General features: G+C 42.0%; 2 protein-coding genes across 3 annotated transcripts; one reads left to right on the top strand and one right to left on the bottom strand.

Moving 5' to 3' along the window:
* Positions 1 to 541: 541 nt before the first annotated feature.
* ATP5ME (ATP synthase membrane subunit e) lies at positions 542 to 7110 on the bottom strand. Its single transcript, XM_084629433.1, has 4 exons — positions 6970 to 7110; positions 3986 to 4040; positions 2155 to 2253; positions 542 to 686 (listed from the first exon to the last, which is right to left on the bottom strand). The coding sequence occupies exons 1-4, from the start codon at positions 7003 to 7005 to the stop codon at positions 661 to 663; spliced, it is 216 nt and encodes a 71-aa protein (XP_084485559.1). The 5' UTR covers positions 7006 to 7110; the 3' UTR covers positions 542 to 660.
* On the top strand, positions 6970 to 20443 carry MYL5 (myosin light chain 5). 2 transcript variants are annotated; one of them, XM_084629431.1, is made up of 7 exons: positions 6970 to 7099; positions 12677 to 12784; positions 13873 to 13948; positions 15437 to 15541; positions 18175 to 18253; positions 19832 to 19880; positions 20271 to 20443. In XM_084629431.1, exons 1-7 carry the CDS (start codon positions 6974 to 6976, stop codon positions 20370 to 20372), a joined length of 645 nt encoding a protein of 214 aa, XP_084485557.1. In that variant the 5' UTR covers positions 6970 to 6973; the 3' UTR covers positions 20373 to 20443. The 2 variants fall into 2 exon arrangements, with proteins under 2 accessions (XP_084485557.1, XP_084485558.1); XM_084629432.1 differs by lacking the exon at positions 6970 to 7099 and adding an exon at positions 12275 to 12380.
* Positions 20444 to 23428: the final 2985 nt, after the last annotated feature.

Consider the following 23428-nt stretch of genomic DNA (forward strand, 5'->3'; position numbering starts at 1 on the left):
AGGTGTGAAGTTAGGTCCACCATTACGAAAAAATTAAAAGTAAAAAGAAACTGAATACAAGACCTCACGTTGACACTGTTCAGTCCATAACAGTTACAGATGCAAAGTTTCCTGATTTAGACTGTAAGGTATGCCCATTACAACGTTGTACCTTTTGATTTACTCATTAGAAAAAATTCATTTTCAAGACAGTTTTAGAAACACCCATCACTCAGTAACATAATGAGACCTGAGTACAGGCAGTCCAATCTGACGTTTGACACTGGAAAGGCAGTTCTGAATTTGAATACATGGTTAAAAATACAGGAGTTGTAGGCTTATGCTGTAGCAATGATTTTAACCATGGTTAAACTTGCTTTCACCCATCAAGACAGAGCCTCAATTAGTGACTTTGCATTTTTAGACATGTTGGGGTCACTTTAGCACAAGGGATGTTATTGCTTCGTTACCAGATACATAAAGGAATATTTGCTTATTCCTACATTACATCAATACCTCTTACTTGTACTTTCTATAGTGTATGCAAAAATCAATGAATTAATACTGTTCACAAGTATTTATTGATGGAAACAGTAAATATAGTGCTTAAATGAACTTAACATAGCTAATTCAAGGCTTCAGATTTTGCTGAAGATGAAAATGAGGTCCAATGCAATTTGTTCATTTCAGTATAGACTCTTCACTGGCTGAAAGGGAAGAGAGAGAGTCAGGTTAGCTCACTGCTCTACAATGCAAACACATCACAGATATATCAAAGCCTCTGTGAAGAAAAAGATGACCGCTTTAAAAAAAAAAATCTTTGAAAATTGCCAGTTCTCCCTAACCAGCTTTTAGCAAATGATTTTGCATTTTCCTTGTGTTCACTCTGAAGCTGTTTGGTTTAAAGTTTCAATGTTTCAAAAATTCAGCGTTTCAAATACAGACACTCCCAAAGTGTAGTCTGTGCATAGGGCCACATGCTGCTGACTCTCTTCACTTCTAGTCGCTAACCTGCATTCAGTGAGCCAATAATATATGGGAAAGTAACATTTAAATATTTAATGCAAGTAACTGCTCTCCTTACCACAGGGATGTTAGGCAATTGTTAATGGGAAGCAAGCAGTTTACCTATCTTCCCACTCTCCATTATGTAATCCATGATACACTTTATGAAAATGAAGGACTCTACCCTAAGAAAAAAGTCTGGTAACCTCTGTACTAATACAATGTGTGAGCTTTGAAGATTCATGCTCAGTCTCTCTGAAGGTGTTGCTACTCCCAGGAACACACTTCAACCAAATTTAAGTTTCGCATACCTAAAATTCCATACAAGTCCCATTAGTTTTTTAAGTAGGCTGTTCCACAGCCAAGGCCAACCAACAGAGTCTGCAAGTGTTAAAAATAATTTTATGTACCCATTCCATTACTGCCTCTACATCCAGAATGTGAGAAGTAACTGGTGTTATTACACCAGTAAGTCAGAACTGACTTAGCACCTTCCTTCCTACTATTTAGCGCCCATTCTCACCTGGCATAATAGAGATGTGAGAAGACAGTTAAAGTCTTGTGGGCAAAATTTCAGCTTATTCTTAATATCTGGTGCTTACTAGTACAAACTTCATATGAAGTGAAAACTGAGACACAGAACGAGAAGGATCTTGCCATCATCATCTAGTTCAGCCTGTCGTCTAATAAAAATCTTCCCAAAGAGATTCTTCTTCAAATGAAAAAACTCAAAGTTTGATTATTTTATTCTCCTTACTTTAAATAAATTAAATAGGATTTATTAAACTATTTGCCTGTAATATAAAGACTTACTATTGAGTACTTGAAAATAACTGGTTTGTCACCCTTTCTGCTGTTTAGGACTGTAAATGTACAGTGTTTGTACTGTGTTTCAGCTTGGACAACTACATTAAAATAGGGTTTTTTTGAGTTTTATTTTCTGATAATCATGCACTAACACACTGATATCTGTATTTTCCACCATGTTGGTATTGGTTTTAATAAAGACATTTAAATTAAAAGCCACATGTGAAAACATTTTCATCCATGTTCATCTAAGCCACTTGATGGTGTCTTTTTTTTTTTTTAAAGCGGATACCTTCAAACAGTATTTTTCTGTGTACTTTTAGGGTACAGAATGGGTATGCTAACATTTAAAAAAAAAAATACCTTCTGCCAATTCTTTTGCAATTCGTTCCAATTCTTCACGCTTCTTTTTCTCTTCACCTTCTATTCTCCTTTCCTCTTCAGCAACAGGCTTTAGGTAGTCTGTCATTGAACAAAAATGTTATTTACCTATAACCTTTTATCTAAGGCACTCTACACATAAGACTTTTAGAAACTACCTCCTCAATGGGAAAAAAAAAAAATCTCATTTAGCCAGTGGGACTTGGAAAATTTGCATACAACTGGCTCCAGTTTTAAGTTAATTATCACTAAATACTTTAGAATTTTGCATCTTTAAGTCAGTGAAAAAATACATTTCACCTTCCACAAGTGCAAACTTTTTGCCAGCTAATTAACAAGAGCTTAAGAAGCAACTATTTCTGCTCTACCCAAGGCATTTAATGTAGACTCATCATCCTAAAACGGAAGGACTTTGGCCTCATATACTTTTTTGTACCAGTGTAAATGCAGCAGTGCAAAAATCTTGTGTCAACATACTACACTGGTGTAAAACTGCATTAACTCTTTACACCAGTGCAGTGTTTATACTGGGGCAGCTATAGTGATGCAACAAACCTCAACACTTAGGGCGACGGTTTTCAAACTTCATTGCACCGCAACCCACTTCTGACAACAAAAATTACTGTACAACTACAGGAGGGCAACTAAACCCTGAGCCCACCCAAGTCACACCATACCAGGTGGGGGGTGGCAGGGGAGCCCAAGGACTTCAGCCCCGGGCGGGGGGGCTTGGGCAAGTCTAATGCCAGCCCTGGCAACCCCATTAAAAAGGGATCATGACCCACAGTTTGAGAACCGTTGACTTAGAGTGCACAATGCCATAGATGCCAGTGCTGTCGAGGACTTATGATTTAGTCAAAGTGGTTCAATCCTCTATTTCAGGCAGTTTTGCATAGGTTACTCAAATGCCAATCTCTGATCGGCCAGTGATAACAGCCTCCCTCACCAGTTAGGTTTTCAAACAAGCACCTTTGTGCTATTCTCCTCTCCTATGCTGCTCTTGGGAGAAGCTTCCTGAAAAACATCTTCAAAGCGACCTCACATTCCTCCTTCAGGCTTTTCTTTGCCATGCCTAAATTTAATACTAACAAGAACTTTATGCACATGCCAGACAACATGCTCACCAATTTCAAGGTGCCACACAATATATATAATTAAAAGCTTAATATTTTGTATAGCCTCATGTATGCTCACTTTACTATTCAAGACATCAAACTAAGTAGACAAATTACCAACAAATGTTTAATTATACCTAATCTTTTTTCTGTTGACTGGATTTAGCAAATATAATCCCAAATACACCAGCATCATTAAAGACTAATAAACTTCTGACTGATAACTTAGGTAATTTCAAAGTTTATAGTCTAATAAAAATGATAATAAATTGTTTTTATATTCAAGATGAAAAGAAAAGGTGGATGAAGCAATCTCTTTTATTGGACCTTTTATTTTTCAGGTCACTAAAAAAGAGCTCTGTGTAGCTCAAAAGCTTGTCTATTTCACCAACAGAAGTTGGTCCAATAAAATATATTATCTCACCCATCTTGTCTGTCTCATCTGGGACCCACACAATTACAACACTGCAAAGAAATGAAAAAACAGACTTATGTCTTATTCTGCTAATCACACTAGGAACTGATTGGTCAAAATAGACAGTCACAGAGTTTAAGGCCGGAAGGGACTACCAAATCATCTAACCTGACCTCCTATACGTCAGAGACCACCAGAATATAGCAGGGTCTTAGATATTAGTGGCCAGTGAGTGAAATTTAATAGTTTCTCCTGCAGCAATAAACGCAGTTTTGGCACTTACCATATCGCTTCTTCCCGTAGAGCATCCCAATCAGTAGGGCTGAGTACCTGGTGAACTGCCGAAGGAAGGAAATACTTTATTTTGCATACAGAGAGGGATGCTGGTTTTCTGGCTGTTGGACAGTGGAACAAGCTAGATGGTAGCTGCGGCTTGGGTAGCGGAGATCCCAGGCACCACACGCCACTGGGAGGAGGAATAGGTACCAGCCCAGGGCTGGCCCCACCTTAAAGCGTGGCTCAGGAGGGTTTCCTCCAGGCCAGCCCGGCCCAGATACCAACCCTGAGCTCGCAGCGCCAGGTGTAGTGTAGTAAATTGCTCTGCATAGGAATGTGCTACTTACAGTGTACTGAGCATGCTCAGTACATCTGCTGAAGCCACTGCCCTTCACCGTGCCCTTATTAGCCTTAAGATTCTGGGGACTGCTTTTGACAGGGGTTAAAAAGTGGCAAAGGGGGTGAATCGGAGCTGGGGGTGGCCAGGGTCTGAGCAGGGACTGGAAATGTACTGGTCGGGGGCTCAAGGAGCTGGAGGCAGCATTAGGAGAGGCTAAATGGCAAAATCAGGAATGAGGGGAGGAAGAGGCGGAGTTAAGCCCAGGGGTGAGGCGCTGGCAGAGAGTGACAGGGGGCAAAACCTGGCACAGGCAGGGGCACAGGGGGTAGCAGTTACCCCAGTGAGACTGAGACACTAGTGCTTGAAAAGTTTGTTGGGGGGAGGAGGAAGAGGCTTTTTTATTTGATCCAAGTGGCTTTTTTGTATGGTCACACGAACTGAGCATGCTCAGTAACATCTGCTGAAGCCATTGCCCTTCACCCTGTCCTTATTGACCGTAAAAATTCTGCTGACTGCTATTTACAAGAGTTAAAAAGGGGCAAAGGGGGCGAATCGGAGCAGAGGGGTGGCCAGGGTCTGAGCAGGGGCAGAAATTGACTGTTCGGGGGGTTAAGCAGCTGGAGGCAGCATTAGGAGAGGGGTTAAAGGGCAAAAATCAGGGATGGGGGGGAGGAGCAGGAGTTAGGCTCGTGGTGAGGTGCTGGCAGAGGGTAAAACCTGGCACAGGCAGGGGCACAGGGGGTAACGGTTACCCCAACGGGACTGAGACATCAGTGTTTGCAAAAATGGTGGGGGCAAAGGGGCTTTTTTATTTCCCCTCTCACAGACAGCACCTCTCAGCATCGGCTTCCCAAGGCTGGGTTCTTAAAGGCACAGGCATTCCAATGTCTAATCTATGCAGTTCCTCTTTGTCTGATCTAACCTACTGAGGCTATGTTTGCACCAGTGGTTCTCAAAGCCGGTCCGCCGCTTGTTCAGGGAAAGCCCCTGGTGGGCCGGACCGGTTTGTTTACCTGCCAGGTCCGCAAGTTTGACTGATCATGGCTCCCACTGGCTGCGGTTTGCTGCTCCAAGCTAATGGGGGCTGCGGGAAGTGGCACGGGCCAAGGGTAGCAGATAGCACGGTCCTACAGATAGCATTTTCACACACACAAATGCTTGTAAGAAACTGCAAACTGTAGGGATGTGCTGCTACCTGTAACACTGCAATCTGATGAAGCTAATTCCTACAGATAGCAGTTTCTCTCACCATAGGTATCTGTAGGAATTAGCTTCATCAGATTGCAGTGTTACAGGTAGCAGCACATCCCTACAGTTTGCTGTTTCTTACACATGTGTGTGAAAATGCTATCTGTAGGACTGTGCTACCTGCAGCAGTGGCAGGTCCTACTTTGCTAAGAAAGGATATCTGATGTAGGTAATTCAAGCAGTCTCACATGTAAAAACCAAAAGGATAGCTTTCTTTAACAGTGTAACAAGCCTTGTGGATGGGGGGTGGGGGGGAAGAGTGGTCATCTTGCCTTTAGTAAGGCTTTTTGATACAGTCTCCCATGACTTTCCCAAAACAAACTATGGAAATGCAACCTAGCTAAAATATGATCGGTGCAAAACTAGTTGGAAAACAGTTCTGACAGTAGTTATCAGTGATTCACAGGCTGAAAGAGCATAATGAGTGGAGTTCTCCAGAGAATAGTTCTGGATAAAGTTTCTATTCAAAATCTTAATCAATGATTGAGATAATGGCACAGAGAGTACACTTATAAAGTTTGTGAATGATAACAAGCTGCACACAAACAAAATGGGACATGACTTCCCAGGAAGGAGTATTGTGGAAGGGGATCTATGGGGTCCTAGTGGACCACAAACTGAATATGAGTGACCAGTGTAACGCTGCTGCAAAAACCAGAACATCACTCTGGGATGTCCACTCTACTCTGCGCTTATTAGGCCTCAACTGGAGTATTGTGTCCAGTTGTGGGCACCACATTTCAGGAAAGATGCGGTCAAATTGGAGAAAGTTCAGAAAAAAAAAATTAAGATTAGAAAACATGACCTATAAGGAAAAATTGAAGCACGAGAACGGTTTTCAAGTATGTAAGAATCAAGTAGCATCTTTTCACAAAAGCTGCTTCTTACAATCTATATGTACAAATAATTTCTACACGTCACAATTTCACACACAGTACAGTGCAAGAAGCTGCTACCTGTAGGGATTTGATACATCGGGTAGCCGTTTGCTACCATAGCAGTTTCTTACCGTCTAGCGTATCAGTAACTGCTACCAGTAGCACATTCGTACACGGAGCAGTTTACTACACGGCAGAGACCGGCCCCCGCCCGCTAACAGACGACGGGGGCGCGGAGGCGGCGCCAAGGCCGGCCCGTTTCCCCGGACTGAAGAGGCGCCCAGCGCCGGCCGGGCCCGCAGCCAGGAGGCGGTTCAGAGACACGAACTAAGGCAGCGGGGGAGGGGCCGGCGCAGCCCGATCTGGGCCGATCCCCCGGGAGGCCCAGCTCTGACCTCCCCCAGGGTCACCTTCCCCCGCCCGGGCCGGGCCGGGCCTGGCCCGGCTCCGCCCCAGGGGGCTGGCGGGGCCGAGGGAGCCGGTTCGAGCCCCAGCAACCCCGGACAACGCGTCCAGCCCCATTACCTTGATGAGCGGCGACACCTGCACCGGAGGAACCATCTCGTTGAAACCGGAAGGAGCCGGAAGTGACGTTCAAAGAGAGCCCACCCCCGCGGAGAATTACGGGAACGTGGAGGCGAAGGAAGGAAGGAAGGTGTGTGTGTGTGCGCGCGCGCGACAAACAAGGGCGCGTGCAGGGCTGCTGGGAGCGAGGGTGATTCTCCCTTCTTGGAGCGGGCGGGTTTGCCTAGCTCCGCCCCCAGCGCCTCACAACGAGGCGAGAACCTGCTCCTTCCCCTGTGCTTGCCCGGTAGAGCAGCAGAGGGCGAGGGCGAGGGCGAGGGCGGGGCGGGGCGGGGCGGGGCAGCCTGAGAGGGGAGCGTCCCGCCCTGGCCCGCGTGCAGAGCCGTTAGCCGGGCGCAGCGGGCGCGAAGGAACGTTAGTGGGGGCACAAGCTGCGCCTGCGGCGGAGGTCCCCGCACCCCCGAAACCTCCTGCGTCACCCGCCCCCGACAGGCTTACCCAGGCAACTGACTCACACGCACCAGAGTCCCACCTCCCCGGCGCTTGCACGTCACACACACCCCTGCCACACGCACACCAGAGCCCCCCGACACTTGCACGTCACACGCATACACACAAGACCTCTCATGCTTCCACGTGTCACAGCAGTTTTGAACACTAGCCCTGGCCACTTCTGCTGTTTAACACAGTTTACCCAGGCCCTGAATCTAGGGTGACCAGGCGTCCCAATTTTTAGGTCTTTGTCCCGCAGCGTGGGGTGTGTGTGGGGGTGTGTGTTGCTTCGGCAACTCCGGCCGCTTTTTTTTCCCCCTTCTCCCATGTGTCCCGATATTTTCTCCGTTTAATCTGGTCACCCTTCCTGAATCCCACGGTGGCAGTGGCCACCTCTGCCCTGCTTATCAGTCACTCCCCTGGGCACCTCTTCTGGGCAGGGAAAACAACAGAGGGCTTGCGTCTGACATGGTGTGTGTGTGCCAAGGACACGGAGTGCAGGGTCACAACCCACTTACTTTGCGATGTGTGCAAATAAGGAACGGTATATTCATCACCTACACACAGAAGGGTATCGTGTCACATAAAATCACCAGATTTCCAGAACTGCGCCTGCTAAATGGCTGAGAAAGTTCATTACTGAGGTGGGACTCTGGTGTGCGTGTGTCAGGGGTGCAAGTGTGTCAGGGGTGTGTGTGACGTGCAAGCGCCGGGGAGGTGGGACTCTGGTGCGTGTGAGTCAGTTGCCTGGGTAAGCCTGTCGGGGGCGGGTGACGCAGGAGGTTTCGGGGGTGCGGGGACCTCCGCCGCAGGCGCAGCTTGTGGCCCCACTAACGTTCCTTCGCGCCCGCTGCGCCCGGTGACCTCATGTAGTAACAATCAGCCGGTATTTTTCATTCATTTATTTTTCTTTATCTCTACACTCCTTTTATTCTATATGAAAGAAATTCTAGGTGACTTTTAAAAAAAATATTAAATATATAAAACCTGTTCCTGCAGCAGCTCTCTTAGTTTGAATTACCAACGGTGTGATGACATGCTAAAACAGTTAAGCTCTATTCCAAATGCCTTTGAATCTAGAGTTGCAGATGAGCGAGAAAATCAGAAAAGAATCAAACTGAATGTATTGTCCCCAACTTGAAGAAGTACTGTATGAACTCCATCTACAGACATTTTTATTTAAATGACAAACAAAACATGTTTACAAGTGTTTCCCTTTGGTGCCAGGTTTCAGAGGGGTAGCTGTGTTAGTCTGTATCAGCAAAAACAAGGAGGAGGCCTTGTGGCACTTTAGAGACTAACAAATTAATCTGGGCATAAGCTTTTGTGGGCTAAAACCCACTTCATCAGATTCAACCCTTTGGTGCCTACTCCTGCATTGTGAACTACTAACACAGACCAGCATAGCTGTACAAGGTATCCATTGCAGAATTGAAGTCTAACTTACATATTGTGGAAGGCACATGTATATTATAAGGAAGTGTAGTATATTAGAAACTTTTTTGTGTCTTAGTCTAGCGTGCCACATTATCTGTGAAAGAAGCAGTCTCTCTCATCTCATCTCTCAGTAGAAGAGGCAGCTGCAAACACAACATTTGCTAATTATGCTGTATTCTGATATTCTCTGAGGGCCCTGGTTTAAGGACTGGTGTGTTATCTTTAGATTTTGCCATTCCATGCTTCCTGCTGATCCAACGTAAGAAACTATTTTTAAATAAAGTCCTCTTAAAAATCATCTCACTATACATTCTTAGCTTGGCTTGAGGGAAAGCTAGACTGATTACATAGTTCCTTGTACAATTTCATAATAATTATGTTAATTAAGAACAGATAAAAGCAAAATGTCTCTCATTAACAGTTACTTTGGATAGTTTATATTTTCATTTTCAAAAGCTTTATCCTGTGATTTCTAGGGAAATGTTCAGATAGCTATATTAAAATATACAAAAACCCTACAATTATATATTTATATCTACAACTTAATTTCATATTGTTTCAAGAACCTCTAATGCATGCTGGAATTATATTTTAAAATCCTCTTTATGCCTTTTTGTTTACCTTTTTCAGACCACCGCTAGAATCATTTAAATATTTTCTGTGCAATGGGTTGTGAAAGTCAAGTAAACAGAATAAGAATGAATTAGCCCTTTGCTGTGAGGCACTGTTGGAGTCCTGCCAATTAGAGTTCCCATAGAGTTCTTCAATACAGCACAAGTTAACTATACCACCCATAACATTTATTTCCCTTTGTAAATTTATGTCTTCAACCTGGCTGGAAGTTCAAGATATTTTTTCTAAACTTTTTTTACTTACATTTATTTAAACTAACATGAGTTTAAAATGGAGGTGTCAAATCACATTTTTGCATAATGGAAATGTGCAATCTATTTGTGTGTGTAGGGGCAATGTAAGTTATTTACATAGTTCCCTTCTCACTTTTGAAGATACTTCAAAGGGGAGCAAAACCTCAAGGGAGCAGCTGCATTTTCCCATTGTGGTGGCAGCAGACCTGATTTTCTATTGTACTGCACCCTGGTGTAGTCATTCTCATGAAGCGCTGGTGTAGATGACAAACAGGTTCAGGGCAAAGGAGAATCAGGCTCAGCATTTCCTACTTCTGTCCCATAAAACAAGAACAAAATTATACTTGATGAAATTAAAGCGCAACAAGTTTAGAATGGATAAAAGAAATGACTGCTACACATAATGTAGAATTAAGCTGTGAAACCCTCTGTCAATATTGTTGCAACAAAATGTTTAAAATATTAGATATTTTTATAAATAGGAATGGCATCTGCAGATATATAAACTAGATTATCAAATCAAAGAGCTCTCACTGAATCAAGGCATAAGCTGGTCACTAGTTAGGTTCAGGAAGAAATATTCCCCCCCGTGGAATAGATTATGTAGTTAGATGAAAGCACACCACCACATCTTTCTCTGAAGCACTGCCATAAATCACTGAAAAATAATGGGCTAGATGGACTGTTGATCTGTTACTGTATGACAATACCTATGTTCTTCACAATGTACACAGCTTAGAATGTCCTGTTATAAACTGTACCCTGGATGTACTGCAACTTTGGTAAAATTCAACTTATGTTTTTCTCCTATGCTCTTGGGAGGCAATCCTCAGTCCATGAACCAGCCTGAGTAGCTGGGCTAAGGCTGTAGGGGAGTCATGGTGGGAAAAGGGAAGCTTGTCCCTGCCACAAGTCTGCAGAGCTGCTAGGGAAGGCTACTTCAGCCCTCCTCGAGACAAGAGCAGTGGAGCATACAGAAACCAGTCCTGTCACCCCATCACCCTCAAGACATCCCACCCTGAGTGATCGTGCACGTGAAGCCTTTAGCTGACTCAATTCCACAAGAGAGATCCATGGCCTTTAGAATCCACCCCCTCTATGGAACAATGGAACTGCACTGCCACAGAGGCAGGGGCCTGATTCACTCCTCGCAGAACATGAGAAATACTAATATTCCCAGTACTGCTTTTAAAACCTACTGACAAAATATTTGAGAGAGCTATATAGCTTTACTGATACCTTAAAAACAGAGCACTATTCTTCTTTCCCCAATAAATATCAATACTAAGTTTCCAGTAAAAATAAAGTTACGGGCAAAATTAGGCAAAGGTCAAGTTATGTATAAAAATATCCCCCAAAGCACCCACTGTCTTGAGAGGACATGGATAACTCTCTAACCAGTAATTTAATTATTTCTCTCTCTTTTAGATATTTGCATGCATAGAGTTGATGCACTATTTTGATTTCCAGAGTGTATTTGAATGCTAACTAATGATAATATAAAATGAAATTAATTTAATTGACATTTCACAGGTAATTTCACACTAGGCTTAGTTCACTCAAAAACCTTGGATACGTGAATTGTATTTATCTTTTATGAAAGGATCAGTTCAGTTACAATCATGATTCTTTTATTTCTCACTTTAAAGCTGTTTCACAAAACACACTAACGTTTCATGGAGCTATGACTGATATTGTCACAGCATGTTTTTTAATGATGACTACTACATTTTTGAGCACTGAGGGTAGTGCTGAAAATGAAGTTGTATAGTTTACATTTAGTTATAGCTTTGAATGTCTTAAGATCATTTTTATATTTGTGTGTTGTATTTGTACAATTGGTATGTATTTTGTGTATCAATATGTTAGTTATATAATGGGAGCGGCCCCTTCAAAAATATGATTGGAGCAGGTGGAATGGGCTCTTGGAGGGACATGTGAGCATTGTGTGCTCTATGTCGAGAGGTCTGCATGTAGGTTGGTAGGAGGGAAGGCTTAATTTGCAGGAAACTCCTCCATCAAAAAGTCAGAACGAAAACAACAATTAAGTTCTTCAAAAATAAAAGTTCTCATTGAAGGTGTATGGCATGACATGATTATTTGTTTCTGATAGCACCCGCAGCAACTTGCTGGATCTGTAAATAAACCATTCAAAAGATAAGGAATGCAATAGATCTGAAGGAGGAGAAAGGTAACAGTTTTCCAAAATAATTATTTTTAAAGTCTTTTAAATCCCATACCTCTGCAGTTAAGAGAGACATACGTTTAGGAGAATCCAGAGAAATTTACCATTACTGAGTACAGCTGCTATGCAGTGTTATGTATAGTAACATCATAGTGTGCTACCATCACTATTTTAGCTCATCACTGGTAATCTAGACAGCAGATCACTTAAGGAGATTTCAAGTATAAGCAACAGTTGTTTATCCACTAGAGACCAGGGGATATGTTGGAAGTCTGTCCATGTATGGAGCAAGTCTTGTGAGCCAGAAGTTTGACATCTCCTTTGGGACATGCTAGCTGCAAAGATTAGCCCCACCCCTCCCTAGGAGAGGCACTTTATAATGTAAGATTCCCAAAGACAGCAAGGCACAGCAGCTCTCTCCAGTAACGATGGTAAGTTCAACCCATGTGGGAAACCATGGTTCTGGTGGGAGACCAGGGCATTTATCTGCATGATACTCCTAGGAAAAGGACTATGATTTGAGAGAGAGCATTGTGTTTGCAGTAATTTTGAAATCTAAAGTATGAATGTTTAAGAGTAGTATCTTAGCAAAGAAAGAAAGTTTTAACTTATGTTTTGCTGTTCTTCAAGTATTAATTGGAGTGTGTATTTCAGAAGAACAATGGAGTAAATGATATATTTATTCTTTCCCAGTGTAGATCAAAATTATTCTTTCATCTCTTTTCAGGCTAGCAGAAAAACCAAAAAGAAGGAAGGTGGTGCCAAACGTGCTCAGAGAGCGTCTTCTAATGTCTTCTCCAACTTTGAGCAGACACAGATCCAAGAATTTAAGGAAGTAAGACAATATAGGAGGTGTATATATTTGAATGAGACAGGTCACAGATACAGAATTGGGACCTGAATTTCTCAAAGGTTGTACATGTTCAGAAATGGGTTCTAGTCAGCTTGTTATATAAAGCACATTCATTAACTGACTTAAGAGTTAAACAGGGTGGGATGGATTCTGGTCTGTGCCTTTGGTTCAGACCTCTCTCCACATAATATGAGGATATCCTGTGTCTTTGTCTCTGCCAAAGCAACAATTCATATCGTGTGCAGTGGTACTTAATGGCTTCAGCAATGCACTTAGCTCTTGGTTGGGAGTAGCCTTGTGCTGTCTTATCTCCATCAGAACAACCATGATCAACACAGATCAATCACAAAGGATTTTCCACGGTACCTGACATGTTACACACAGTGCTCAGCAAGCAGATATGGAGTGGGGAAAGGCAGATGAGCCAAGAAACAGGTGCCGCATGTACCTCCTCACTGCCAGCAACAAGAAAAAGTTAAGGAACAGGAAAGAGTGTTAAATAGAGTCATAGCCACAATATAATCATGAGCACGCTCAGAATATAATATTTGTGTCACATTGTTGTATTACCATGCAATGATACTGAGACGCAACAACAAAACACAATGTCTAAACATCAGTATGACTGTCTTCTGGTTCTCAGAGTCTGTTCAATGATCAAATGGCTCTCCAGCAATCCAAAGTTGAGTAATATTGTTCTGAAAAATATTCAGCACCCTAGTATAAGAGTTGTTTTAAAAAGAATTCATACTCACTTTACACTTATTATTAAAAGAGAGGGATTTGCAGTTTAAAGTCTGATTAAGAGACAAAACAAAACCATCACTTTTTAGTAAGTAATGAAATGAAAATATGAAATATGACAAGTAAAAGCTTAGCACGCTGGGCATACACATTTTTCATGTAACTTTTTACTAAAGAATGTGTATTTACTGTAAAAAAATAATAGGGAAATACAGTTCCCTCTTAGTTCAAACTTGTATTTGAACACAGATACACATAAAGCTTTTCTAAAGCTATAACAGATAAAACCATGAATATATTATGTGTATATTTATTCTGTCATGTAGGCTTTCACATTAATTGATCAGAACAGAGATGGATTCATAGATAAAGAAGACTTGAAAGATATCTATGCTTCTTTGGGTAAGTACACTAGAGCAGAGATATACTTTACTAATGTACACTTACTCACTTTAAACTCATAGTTGTAAGTGCTAAGTGGTGGACTATTTAACATGGTAAATATTTGAATTTGTAGACCTGATAGAGATAGAACATACCCAGAGCTCCAGAGACCCAACACCTTTTAACTTTGGAAGCAGATGGGATTGTAAACTGAATTCCAGTTTCTCAGTTTACTCCTGTCTCTGTTAGGCCAAATTCTACAGTAATTTCTCCAAACACTGTATCAGGATTGTGATAGTGTCACACTATTAGTGCAGAAAATTGAAGGTTTCTTTTTAAAATGTTGAAGTATTTTAGGACTATAACTCCCACATTTTCCATAATATTTGAGCTCCACTAACCTATCCTTAGAAACCCCTCCCCCCTTTAAAAAAGAGTGAATTAATATATTTTACGGCCAGAAGGGACAGCTATGATCATCTGGTCTGATTTCTTGCATGACACAGGCTACAGAACCTCACCCAGTGATTCCTGCATAAAGCCCGTAATTTCTGGTTGAGCTATAGCATCTCTTCGAGAAATGATTGGAAGAATGCAAGTGATGGAGAATCCATTCCATCACTACCTAAGTTGTTCCCATGGGTAATTACCGTCACTAGCCAAAAAAATTGCATCTTCTAAATTTGTCTAGCCTCAGTTTCCAACGATTTTTCTGCTAGATTAAAGAGCCATCTACTGTAAGGAGGAAAGTCCTATGAAACTTGCATGCATGTGTTACCTAAAACCAATCCATTTTGCATACTCTCCCTTTGAGCCTCTTTTGTTTTTTCTAGTTGACACCTGCAGATCTGGTTGGTGGTCATTAGTGGTGCCTCATGTATACATTTTCCCCATAATCATCCTGTAACTGGAAGGCATGATTTGTACAGCCATACAGCTTTATCAACTCCTTTTGACAGATTTTTGCAGCTCTTCTTTTCAGAAGCCAACTACAGCTATTGAACTCCATTCCCCACCCACTACAAAGTGATTCCCTACATTTGGCCAAGACTGACTTTGTAGAGCATTAGCAGTGCTATGGTACTAAAGTCATTTATCCAATCATAGAATATCAGAGTTGGAAGGGTCCTCAGGAGGTCATCTAGTCCAACCCCCTGCTCAAAGCAGGACCAATCCCCAATTTTTATTTTTTTTTTTGCTCCAGATCCCTAAATGGCCCCCTCAGGGATTGAACTCACAACCCTGGGTTTAGCAGACTAATGCTCAAACCACTAAGCTATCCCTCCCCCAGAGGGGATTCTATTTAAAGAATTGTAGAAAGTTACAAAGCAAAATAAAGAAAATAAGTGGAAAGCTGTCTTGAAATGATTAAACTATTTTGGGGGGCAATTATACAGTGAGTACATGTTGGTAAAGGTGCCTAGAACCAAAGATGGGTGCTTTGTCTATTATAACTCTAAATAGTATGGGTATTTGTACACTGAAAGACCTTTTCCTTTAATTTAGGTAAAACAAATGTAAAAGATGAGGAGCTAGAATCCATGCTCAAGGAAGCCACTGGACCCATTAATTTCACAATGTTTTTGAATCTCTTTGGAGCAAAGTTACTTGGTGAGTTTAATACTATCTATATCAGGGGTGGGCAAACTTTTTGGTCTGAGGGCCACATCTGGGAATAGAAATTGTATGGCAGGCCATGAATGCTCACAAAATTGGGGTTGGGGTGCGGGCTCTGGGGTGGGGATGGGGATGAGGAGTTTGGGATGTAGGAGAGTGCTTCAGGTTGGGACCGAGGGATTCAGAGAGCGAGAGGGAGATCAGGGCTGGGGCCCGGGTGCAGAAAGGGGTGCAGGTTCTGGCTGGGGGTGCAGGCTCTGGGGTGGGGCTGGGGAGAGGTTTGGGGTGCAGGAGGATGCTCTGGGCTGGGAGTGAGGGGTTTGGAGAGCGGGAGGGGGATCAGGGCTGGGACAGGGGATTGGGGTGTGGGGAGAGGTGCAGGCTCTGAGCGGCGCATACCTAAGCGGCTTCCAGAAGCAGTGGTATGTCCCCTCTCTGGCTCCTACGTGGAGGTGTGACCAGGCGGCTCTGAATGCTGCCCCATCCGCAGGCACCGCCCCTGCAGCTCCCATTAGCGCGCCAAAGGGGGCCATTGGTGCACGTAGAAGCCAGAGTGGGGCCATGCCGCAGCTTCTGGGAGCCGTGTGGTGCGGCCCCCCCAACCCTGCGCCCTGACTGGAGCGCCGGAGTGGGACCAAGCCACATGGTGCGGCCCCTGGCTGGAGCGCCAGAGTGGGGCTGAGCTGCGTGGTGCGGCCCCCGACCCAGTGCCTCGGCTGGAGCGGGAAAAGCCCCAGACCCCGCTCCCCAGTGGGAGCTAATGGGCTGTAGTTTGCCCATCCCTGGTCTATATAGACCATTATTCAGAAGTTCCTTAGGGCATGTGTATAATACAGATTTATGTCAATCTCAGGTAGACTTACAGCCACTGCATCCTCACCAGGAGCACTTCCACCAACAGAAGAGGGGCAGTGTGGGGAGCTGAGAGCCAGGGCTCAGCTCTGCACAGCTCCCCGACAGGAGTCCAGCTGTCCCTCGGGCTCTCAGCTCCCCACTTCCAGCTGGGAACAGGGGCAGCTGCTCGGGCTTCTCAGCTCTCTGAGCAGGGAGCTGGGCAGGCACAGCCTGCTGGGAGCAAGGAGCTGGGGGCAGCTGAGCTATAGCTACCCCGCTTTCTTGTCAATTTCATGGCCCTGGAGCCATGAAATTGACAAGACAGCCAACAGCTCATGTAAGTAAGGTGGTGTAACTACACCAACATGAGCCCTATGCCTTTAGTGGAGGTGGAGTTATGTCAGTGTAGTAGGGCACTTATATTGGCGGGATAAGGCTGTAATGTGTACGCTGACATAATTAGGTTGACGTAAGCTACTTTACTGTGTAGTGTAGTACACCAAGCCTTAATCCGAACCTCCCCATATGTCCAGTACCTTTTTGAAAAGGCTTTAATCATTTACTTCAACTTTACTGCTCATAGAACATTCTTAAGGTTGGTAATTCTAAATGATACTCAAAGCTCACCTGCATCAGAGATGTCAATAGGTATTTTTCAATTAAAATGTCTGGGCACGTAGCAAGAGTCAGTCCTTACTCCATGGCAATAATGACATGTATTTGAAAAGGAAATTAGTGATTAACATTGACATGATCCAGCTGACATCTGCTAGGAGATAGTGTTCGAACATGAGCTCCAGTTTTTGCCAAGTAATTCTTTAAGGTTTTAAGTTTTTTAACTGCTTGAAGGCAAATCTCTGTGAAACTTGTAATGCCATTTCGAGACCCTGGCAGAGTTTGCCCACCACTCGGGATGGCTCTAACTTCTTCCTAAACTGTCTTGCCATGCAACACTCTCTCCAGAGCAGACTAATCTATCCCCATTGTTGTTTCTTGGCTGCCACGCTGCTACTATAGCCATCCACCTCTGCTCCCTGGGGACTTCATAAAGCCTGTCAGCCCCAACCCCGCACTACACTTTAGACAAATACAACAGCTAAACATTAATATATAACAGCATCTAGGTTCTCAGCACTTTTGAAATATCTAACCAATTATTTAGACAACTAAGGATGGACTTGAGGCTATTTTTAGCTACCTATTTTTTTTTTTAAATTGGCCTTGCAACTCTAATTTTTATTCTTTTTATTATTAATTTACACAATAGAATTTGCTCATATTTCTTAGGATATCAGACTGATTTTCAAAATAATGTATGTATATTGTTCCCTGACTAAATGCAAATTACACCACTGCCTGATATTACAGAGCGTGCTATAATTCAGTGAAGTTATATTGACCAGTAAACATGTCATTTCTTGAAGGACCATAGACTAATTTACACCTGAGCAGACACCAGAAATAAAAAGGTGACCTTCATTTGATGTCTCAAAGAGGATGTATACAGAAGAGGCAGTCTCCCCCTCTCTTTTAAAAAAGTCTTAACATTTTCACTCCCCCTTAAAATTGCTCAGTCAGCTTCATTTTTCTAATGGAATCCAAATACATTCTCTCATTTTTTCCTCCTCTAACACACCTCTATAGCTTTCAAATGCTGTTACGTGTAGAGACAGCACTTCCAGTACCATAGACCCATTGTACTACTGGGCCTGAGTACTGTTCTTGTGAAAGATTCCAACCAGTGGGAAATGTTTTACCAGCTGAGCCACACTGGCATCTGTTATTTTCTGCAGGTATGGATGGGGAAGAGACCATACTAAATGCATTCAAAATGTTTGATCCAGATGGTAAAGGACACATTCACAAAGACTAGTAAGTTTACTTCAAGTTTATCAAGCCTATCAAGAATCATGATAGTCACATTATAGTAGGCAGTTGAGATCTAAGTATTTTGGATTATGTTGAGAATTAACTGGTAAATTAACAGGTTTATTCATTCTTTTTCAGCTCACTAGCTTTATAATTTTCAAATGATATTTGTTAAATTAATAAAGTGCAGGAATAGAATGCAAGACCAGAGCAAATGAGTAACTTTGTAATAATGCCCAGGAAGATAATTACTAGTGCTTTTCCCCACTAAGCAAACCAGATACCGTTTAAAAACTTTATATTTGTCAGAAATTTTTCTGTGTTCCATACATTTGTACAAATGGACAACATTGAATTAAACTGTTGTATATTCAGTGACAATAAAACTATTAAAATAGTTTTTCTGCAGGGATAAAGCGTGGCAAGTTTACTTTCCATTCTCCTCTCTAGGGAGCATGCCAGAGACATTTTTTGTTTTTTAAATATTAGCTTGCATATTTAAGCTGTTTGCATAAGAAGCATCTTGAACATTTGCAGATGGGTGTTTAGTGTTTTTCACTAATGCTCAAGTTCCTATGAGAGGCTAAATAAATTTCCTTTATTAGCACAGCATGAAAATCTGTAAGTAGTAAAACCCAGTGGGTGCTTAAACTCTGAACTGGATTTGTATATATCCTTTTACTTTCTCATTGTCTAAGTTTTAAATTATTCTTCCCTGTAACTTTTTTTTTAATTAATCTTGGGCTTTGTGGTATATAAACCTGAGACAAGTGAACTCCTCAGTCTCTCTCTCCCCCTCCGCACCGTACCACCCCCACTCCCCATCAGCTCCATATCTTCCTTTACATCCTTCTTAATCCTGCAAAGGGCAGTAGCATGACTCTTCTAGGGATGCTTTCCAGCCAGATGCAACAGTTCTCTTCTTGCTGCGACATATAGGTGATCCTGCCTTATCCCTGCTAGGGCTTGACTGCACACTGTTTTGCATGAGTTTAACTAGATCTGTATACCTAGTTAAACTGATGCAACCCCACTACAAATTGCTATAGCTGCATGCTTAAGTGTCTATATCAGGATACCTTGTGCCTGTAAATTTAAACTAATATTAGCCAGGTTTAAACCAGTACAAAGTTGTACTGTTTTAATTAAATTGGTATTAAATTGCACCATTAGTTAAAGCACTCCAGCTTTGTACATAGATTGGACCTAAGTCCAAACCTAAGGAATGAGTAGAGAACAGCTGCTTGGATTCACTCTAGGCAAGAGTCCTACCCTACTTTCTGCTCAAAGGACACTCACTGCCCTTCCAAACTGGTACTTACTGAGCTAAAACCACAACTGAACAGTGTGCAGGTGTTATCTAGTTGGGAATTAGCCAGCTGTCTAAAGGTAAACAATTTAACTACACAGTAAATAGAATGGTAGCAGAGGGGTTTTTTCTATAACTTAAAATATTCCAAAGACAAGGTTGAAAAATAAAGTATTCTATAATTATTTCATTGTGAGGAACTGTGACTGTGCTATCCTTACCCTGACTTAGCGTCATCTAATTAATCTTCTCTCTGTGTCTGTTTTAACTAGCTTAAAACGCATGATGATGACACAGGCTGACAAATTCACTGCTGAAGAGGTTTGTATACTACAGTATCTGTCACTCAAGTGCATGTTGGTATATAATGACAGTTGCTTCCTAGAAAGGCAGCAAGACTATTCTGTTTAAAATAACGTCTCTTGGATGAGGGAAATGAGTGTTTTGAAATCCTTTTACTTAGTGGCTTTAGGAATTACCACTAACGCATTGTTACAACATTCACATTGTAGAGGCCTACTGAATTACTAGCTAACAGAGCATCATCTGTTTCAAGCTGTTAAATGCTATTAATTTTTCAAAATAATTCAGAAATAAGAATGAGTAAGAGGCTGCAGATACTTGCTTCCATGCTGGAGTTTTAAGTTGGAAGTTGCTAAAAGACTGCTTTGGAAAAACATAACAATGTTCTTTTCTTTTAATGGTATACAGATAGACCAGATGTTCAAGAGTTCCCCTATTGATGCAGCAGGAAACTTGGATTATAAATCGTTCTGCTACACTATCACACATGGAGAGGAAAAGGAAGAATAAAGAGCGCACACTTGTTAGTTGCATTAAATTCTCACATTGGGTTAATAAATAAAAATCAGACTTTTTTTTTACACAGCTGTAGTGGTTTTTTTTATGCAGCTGTAGCTCAGTTACCCATTGCTCATGCAATTTAAAAATAGCTATGTCCTAGTCTCCATTACTTTGGAGGGCCCAAGGTGAAAACTGCACCTTTTGCCATGCTTTTTCATAGCAACAGTTTTGTTTTTGAGCTAACTCCATTCTACTTAGCCCATTGCAGAGACATTTCATTTCAAATTTATGCCAGGCAAAATAAAACAGAGAAAGACATGCTAGCTGATTGTTTGCATTTTCTAAGATCCTATCAATAGGTAGCTATTAATGGCACCTGCCTCTTTGTACACCTTGATAGGTAATTATAAAAGTGGCCATCATTATGGGATCACAGTTGCATTATGCTGAAGAGGGAGAACATTTGCAGAGGTCAGTCACACATTTGCTTGTTCCAGGCTGACTACTCTACTTTAGGGGCAAATGATGTTCTCTGGAGCAGTCAGTATTGCCAGAGCCACAACTTTCATCTTCCCCAAAAATGAACACACAACCCTACTGGTAAAGATTTTCCCTTCCAAGAAATAACTACTTATTTTTATATGGATTAAAAATGGATAACATTGTTTGGTACAGTCTTTCATTCTGAGTTGTCAATTTTCATTAGAGCAAAAGCAACATTTATAAAAACAATTAAGAGCTGTAATCCTCACTGATTTTGAGTAGAAACCTGCTGTTAAAAGGTGAAAAGAAAAGGAGTACTTGTGGCACCTTAGAGACTAACCAATTTATTTGAGCATGAGCTTTCGTGAGCTACAGCTCACTTCATCGGATGCATACTGTGGAAACGGCAGAAGATATTATATACACAGAGACCATGAAACAATACCTCCTCCCACCCCACTCTCCTGCTTATCTAAAGTGATCACTCTCCTTACAATGTGTATGAAAATCAAGGTGGGCCATTTCCTGCACAATCCAGGTTTTCGCACCCCCCACCCCCATACACACACAAACTCACTCTCCTGCTGGTAATAGTTCATCCAAAGTGACCACTCTCCCTACAATGTGCATGATAATCAAGGTGGGCCATTTCCAGCACAAATCCAGGTTTTCTCACCCCCGCCCCCCAAACTCACTCTCCTGTTTAAATTGAGACTTAAGCTAAGTCATTATGCAAGGTAGCCTATTTCCCCTTGTTTTTTCCTACCCCCCTCCCGATGTTTTGGTTAAACTTGGATTTGTGCTGGAAATGGCCCACCTTGATTATCATACACATTGTAAGGAGAGTGGTCAGTTTGGATAAGCTATTACCAGCAGGAGAGTGAGTTTGTGTGTGTGGTTTTTGGAAAAAAAGGGGGGGGGTGAGAAAACCTGGATTTGTGCTGGAAATGGCCCACCTTGATTATCATACACATTGTAAAGAGAGTGGTCACTTTGGATAGGCTATTACCAGCAGGAGAGTGAGTTTGTGTGTGTGTGGGGGGAGGGTGAGAAAACCTGGATTTGTGCTGGAAATGGTCCAAGTTGATTTTCATACACATTGTAAGGAGAGTGATCACTTTAGATAAGCTATTACCAGCAGGAGAGTGGGGTGGGAGAAGGTATTGTTTCATGGTCTCTGTGTATATAATGTCTTCTGCAGTTTCCACAGTATGCATCCAATGAAGTGAGCTGTAGCTCACGAAAGCTTATGCTCAAATAAATTGGTTAGTCTCTAAGGTGCCACAAGTACTCCTTTTCTTTTTGCGAATACAGACTAACATGGCTGTTATTCTGAAACCTGTAAAAAGGTGGAGTTTAAACTATCCCATCTGCTTGAAAAGACATGGAGTCCATAGTTCCTGTTCATTTGAAAATGCAGCGTGTTTCATCAGAATTTACAAAAAGACACATCAGACCAATCTAACGCCAACTCTCTTCCCTCTTAAAGGAACTTTCACATCAAGTTTGTCCCCAAATGTAGGGGTTTGGAAAATTAAGTTGAATCATACCTGAATGGCTAATTTTAATTGAGTATTGTAAACTGGGTTATAAGCAGAAAAATGCTCTCTGTGGAAGGGACTCTTAAATCGTTGCTAGCCACCAGTCTTCCAATATAATTGGGATTCAAAACAAAAGTGTTATTTAATCAACATGATTATGTGCGGCAGTGAGTTTATCTAGTTTAATTCACTGCTCTTTCAGAGCAGGAACAAAAACTGTTTGTATGACATGCTGCATTGGAGTACAACTGCTTATTTTTCATACTAATCTTCAGTAACAGCCAGAGGTTAGGGGTCTATTACAGGAGTGGGCGGGTGCGATTCTGTTGCCTGCAATCTGCAGGAGGTCCGACTAGATGATCATGATGGTCATTTCGGGCCTTAAAGTCTATGAACCTATGAGTCTTAAACCATTTTATCTTCAAACTACTAAATCTAGCCTCACAGGAGAGTAAGGATTTCTTCAAATTTAGTGACAGGTTTCAGAGTAGCAGCCGTGTTAGTCTGTATCCGCAAAAAGAAAAGGAGTACTTGTGGCACCTTAGAGACTAACAAATTTATTTGAGCATAAGCTTTCGTGAGCTACAGCTCACTTCATCGGATGCATTCAGTGGAATTGAGCTGTAGCTCACGAAAGCTTATGCTCAAATAAATTTATTACTCTCTAAGGTGCTGCAAGTACTCCTTTTCTTTTTTCAAATTTAGTGATGTTAGCATCAAAGCTTTACTGAACACAAATATTTTCTGCATTAGACCAGGTTTGTATGCCCTGCTTCCTCATCTTCAAACTCTCCCTCTAATGCATAAGTAGACTTCTCACTTAAGTCCATGAGTTCACAAACATATAGGAGTACATGGCTCAAATTCATTTAACATCATTGGTGACTAGAGATAGTTGGCTGAAGGGGGAAAAGAATGGTTAAAGGAATATAAAAAGCAGCCTACAGATTCACCCTTTGGCCAAAACACATCAGTGTTCCAAGTAAATTTATCCCATTACATGAATTAAGACTCCAGTCCAAAGGTGCTCAAGTTAAAGAT

Source organism: Lepidochelys olivacea (genome assembly GCF_965140295.1).
Source record: "Lepidochelys olivacea isolate rLepOli2 genome assembly, chromosome: 5".
Classification (NCBI taxonomy): domain Eukaryota; kingdom Metazoa; phylum Chordata; order Testudines; family Cheloniidae; genus Lepidochelys; species Lepidochelys olivacea.

Coding starts and splice junctions, on each gene's coding strand:
- MYL5 (XM_084629431.1), top strand. CDS start 6,974: ATGAGCGGCGACACCTGCACCGGAGGAACCATCTCGTTGAAACCGGAA. Junction 15,542..18,174: donor CTTTGGAGCAAAGTTACTTG/GTGAGTTTAATA, acceptor TATTTTCTGCAG/GTATGGATGGGGAAGAGACC. Junction 19,881..20,270: donor ACAAATTCACTGCTGAAGAG/GTTTGTATACTA, acceptor AATGGTATACAG/ATAGACCAGATGTTCAAGAG.
- ATP5ME (XM_084629433.1), bottom strand. CDS start 7,005: ATGGTTCCTCCGGTGCAGGTGTCGCCGCTCATCAAG. Junction 2,254..3,985: donor CTACGGGAAGAAGCGATATG/GTAAGTGCCAAA, acceptor GTTCAATGACAG/ACTACCTAAAGCCTGTTGCT. Junction 687..2,154: donor TGCAAAAGAATTGGCAGAAG/GTATTTTTTTTT, acceptor CTTCCCTTTCAG/CCAGTGAAGAGTCTATACTG.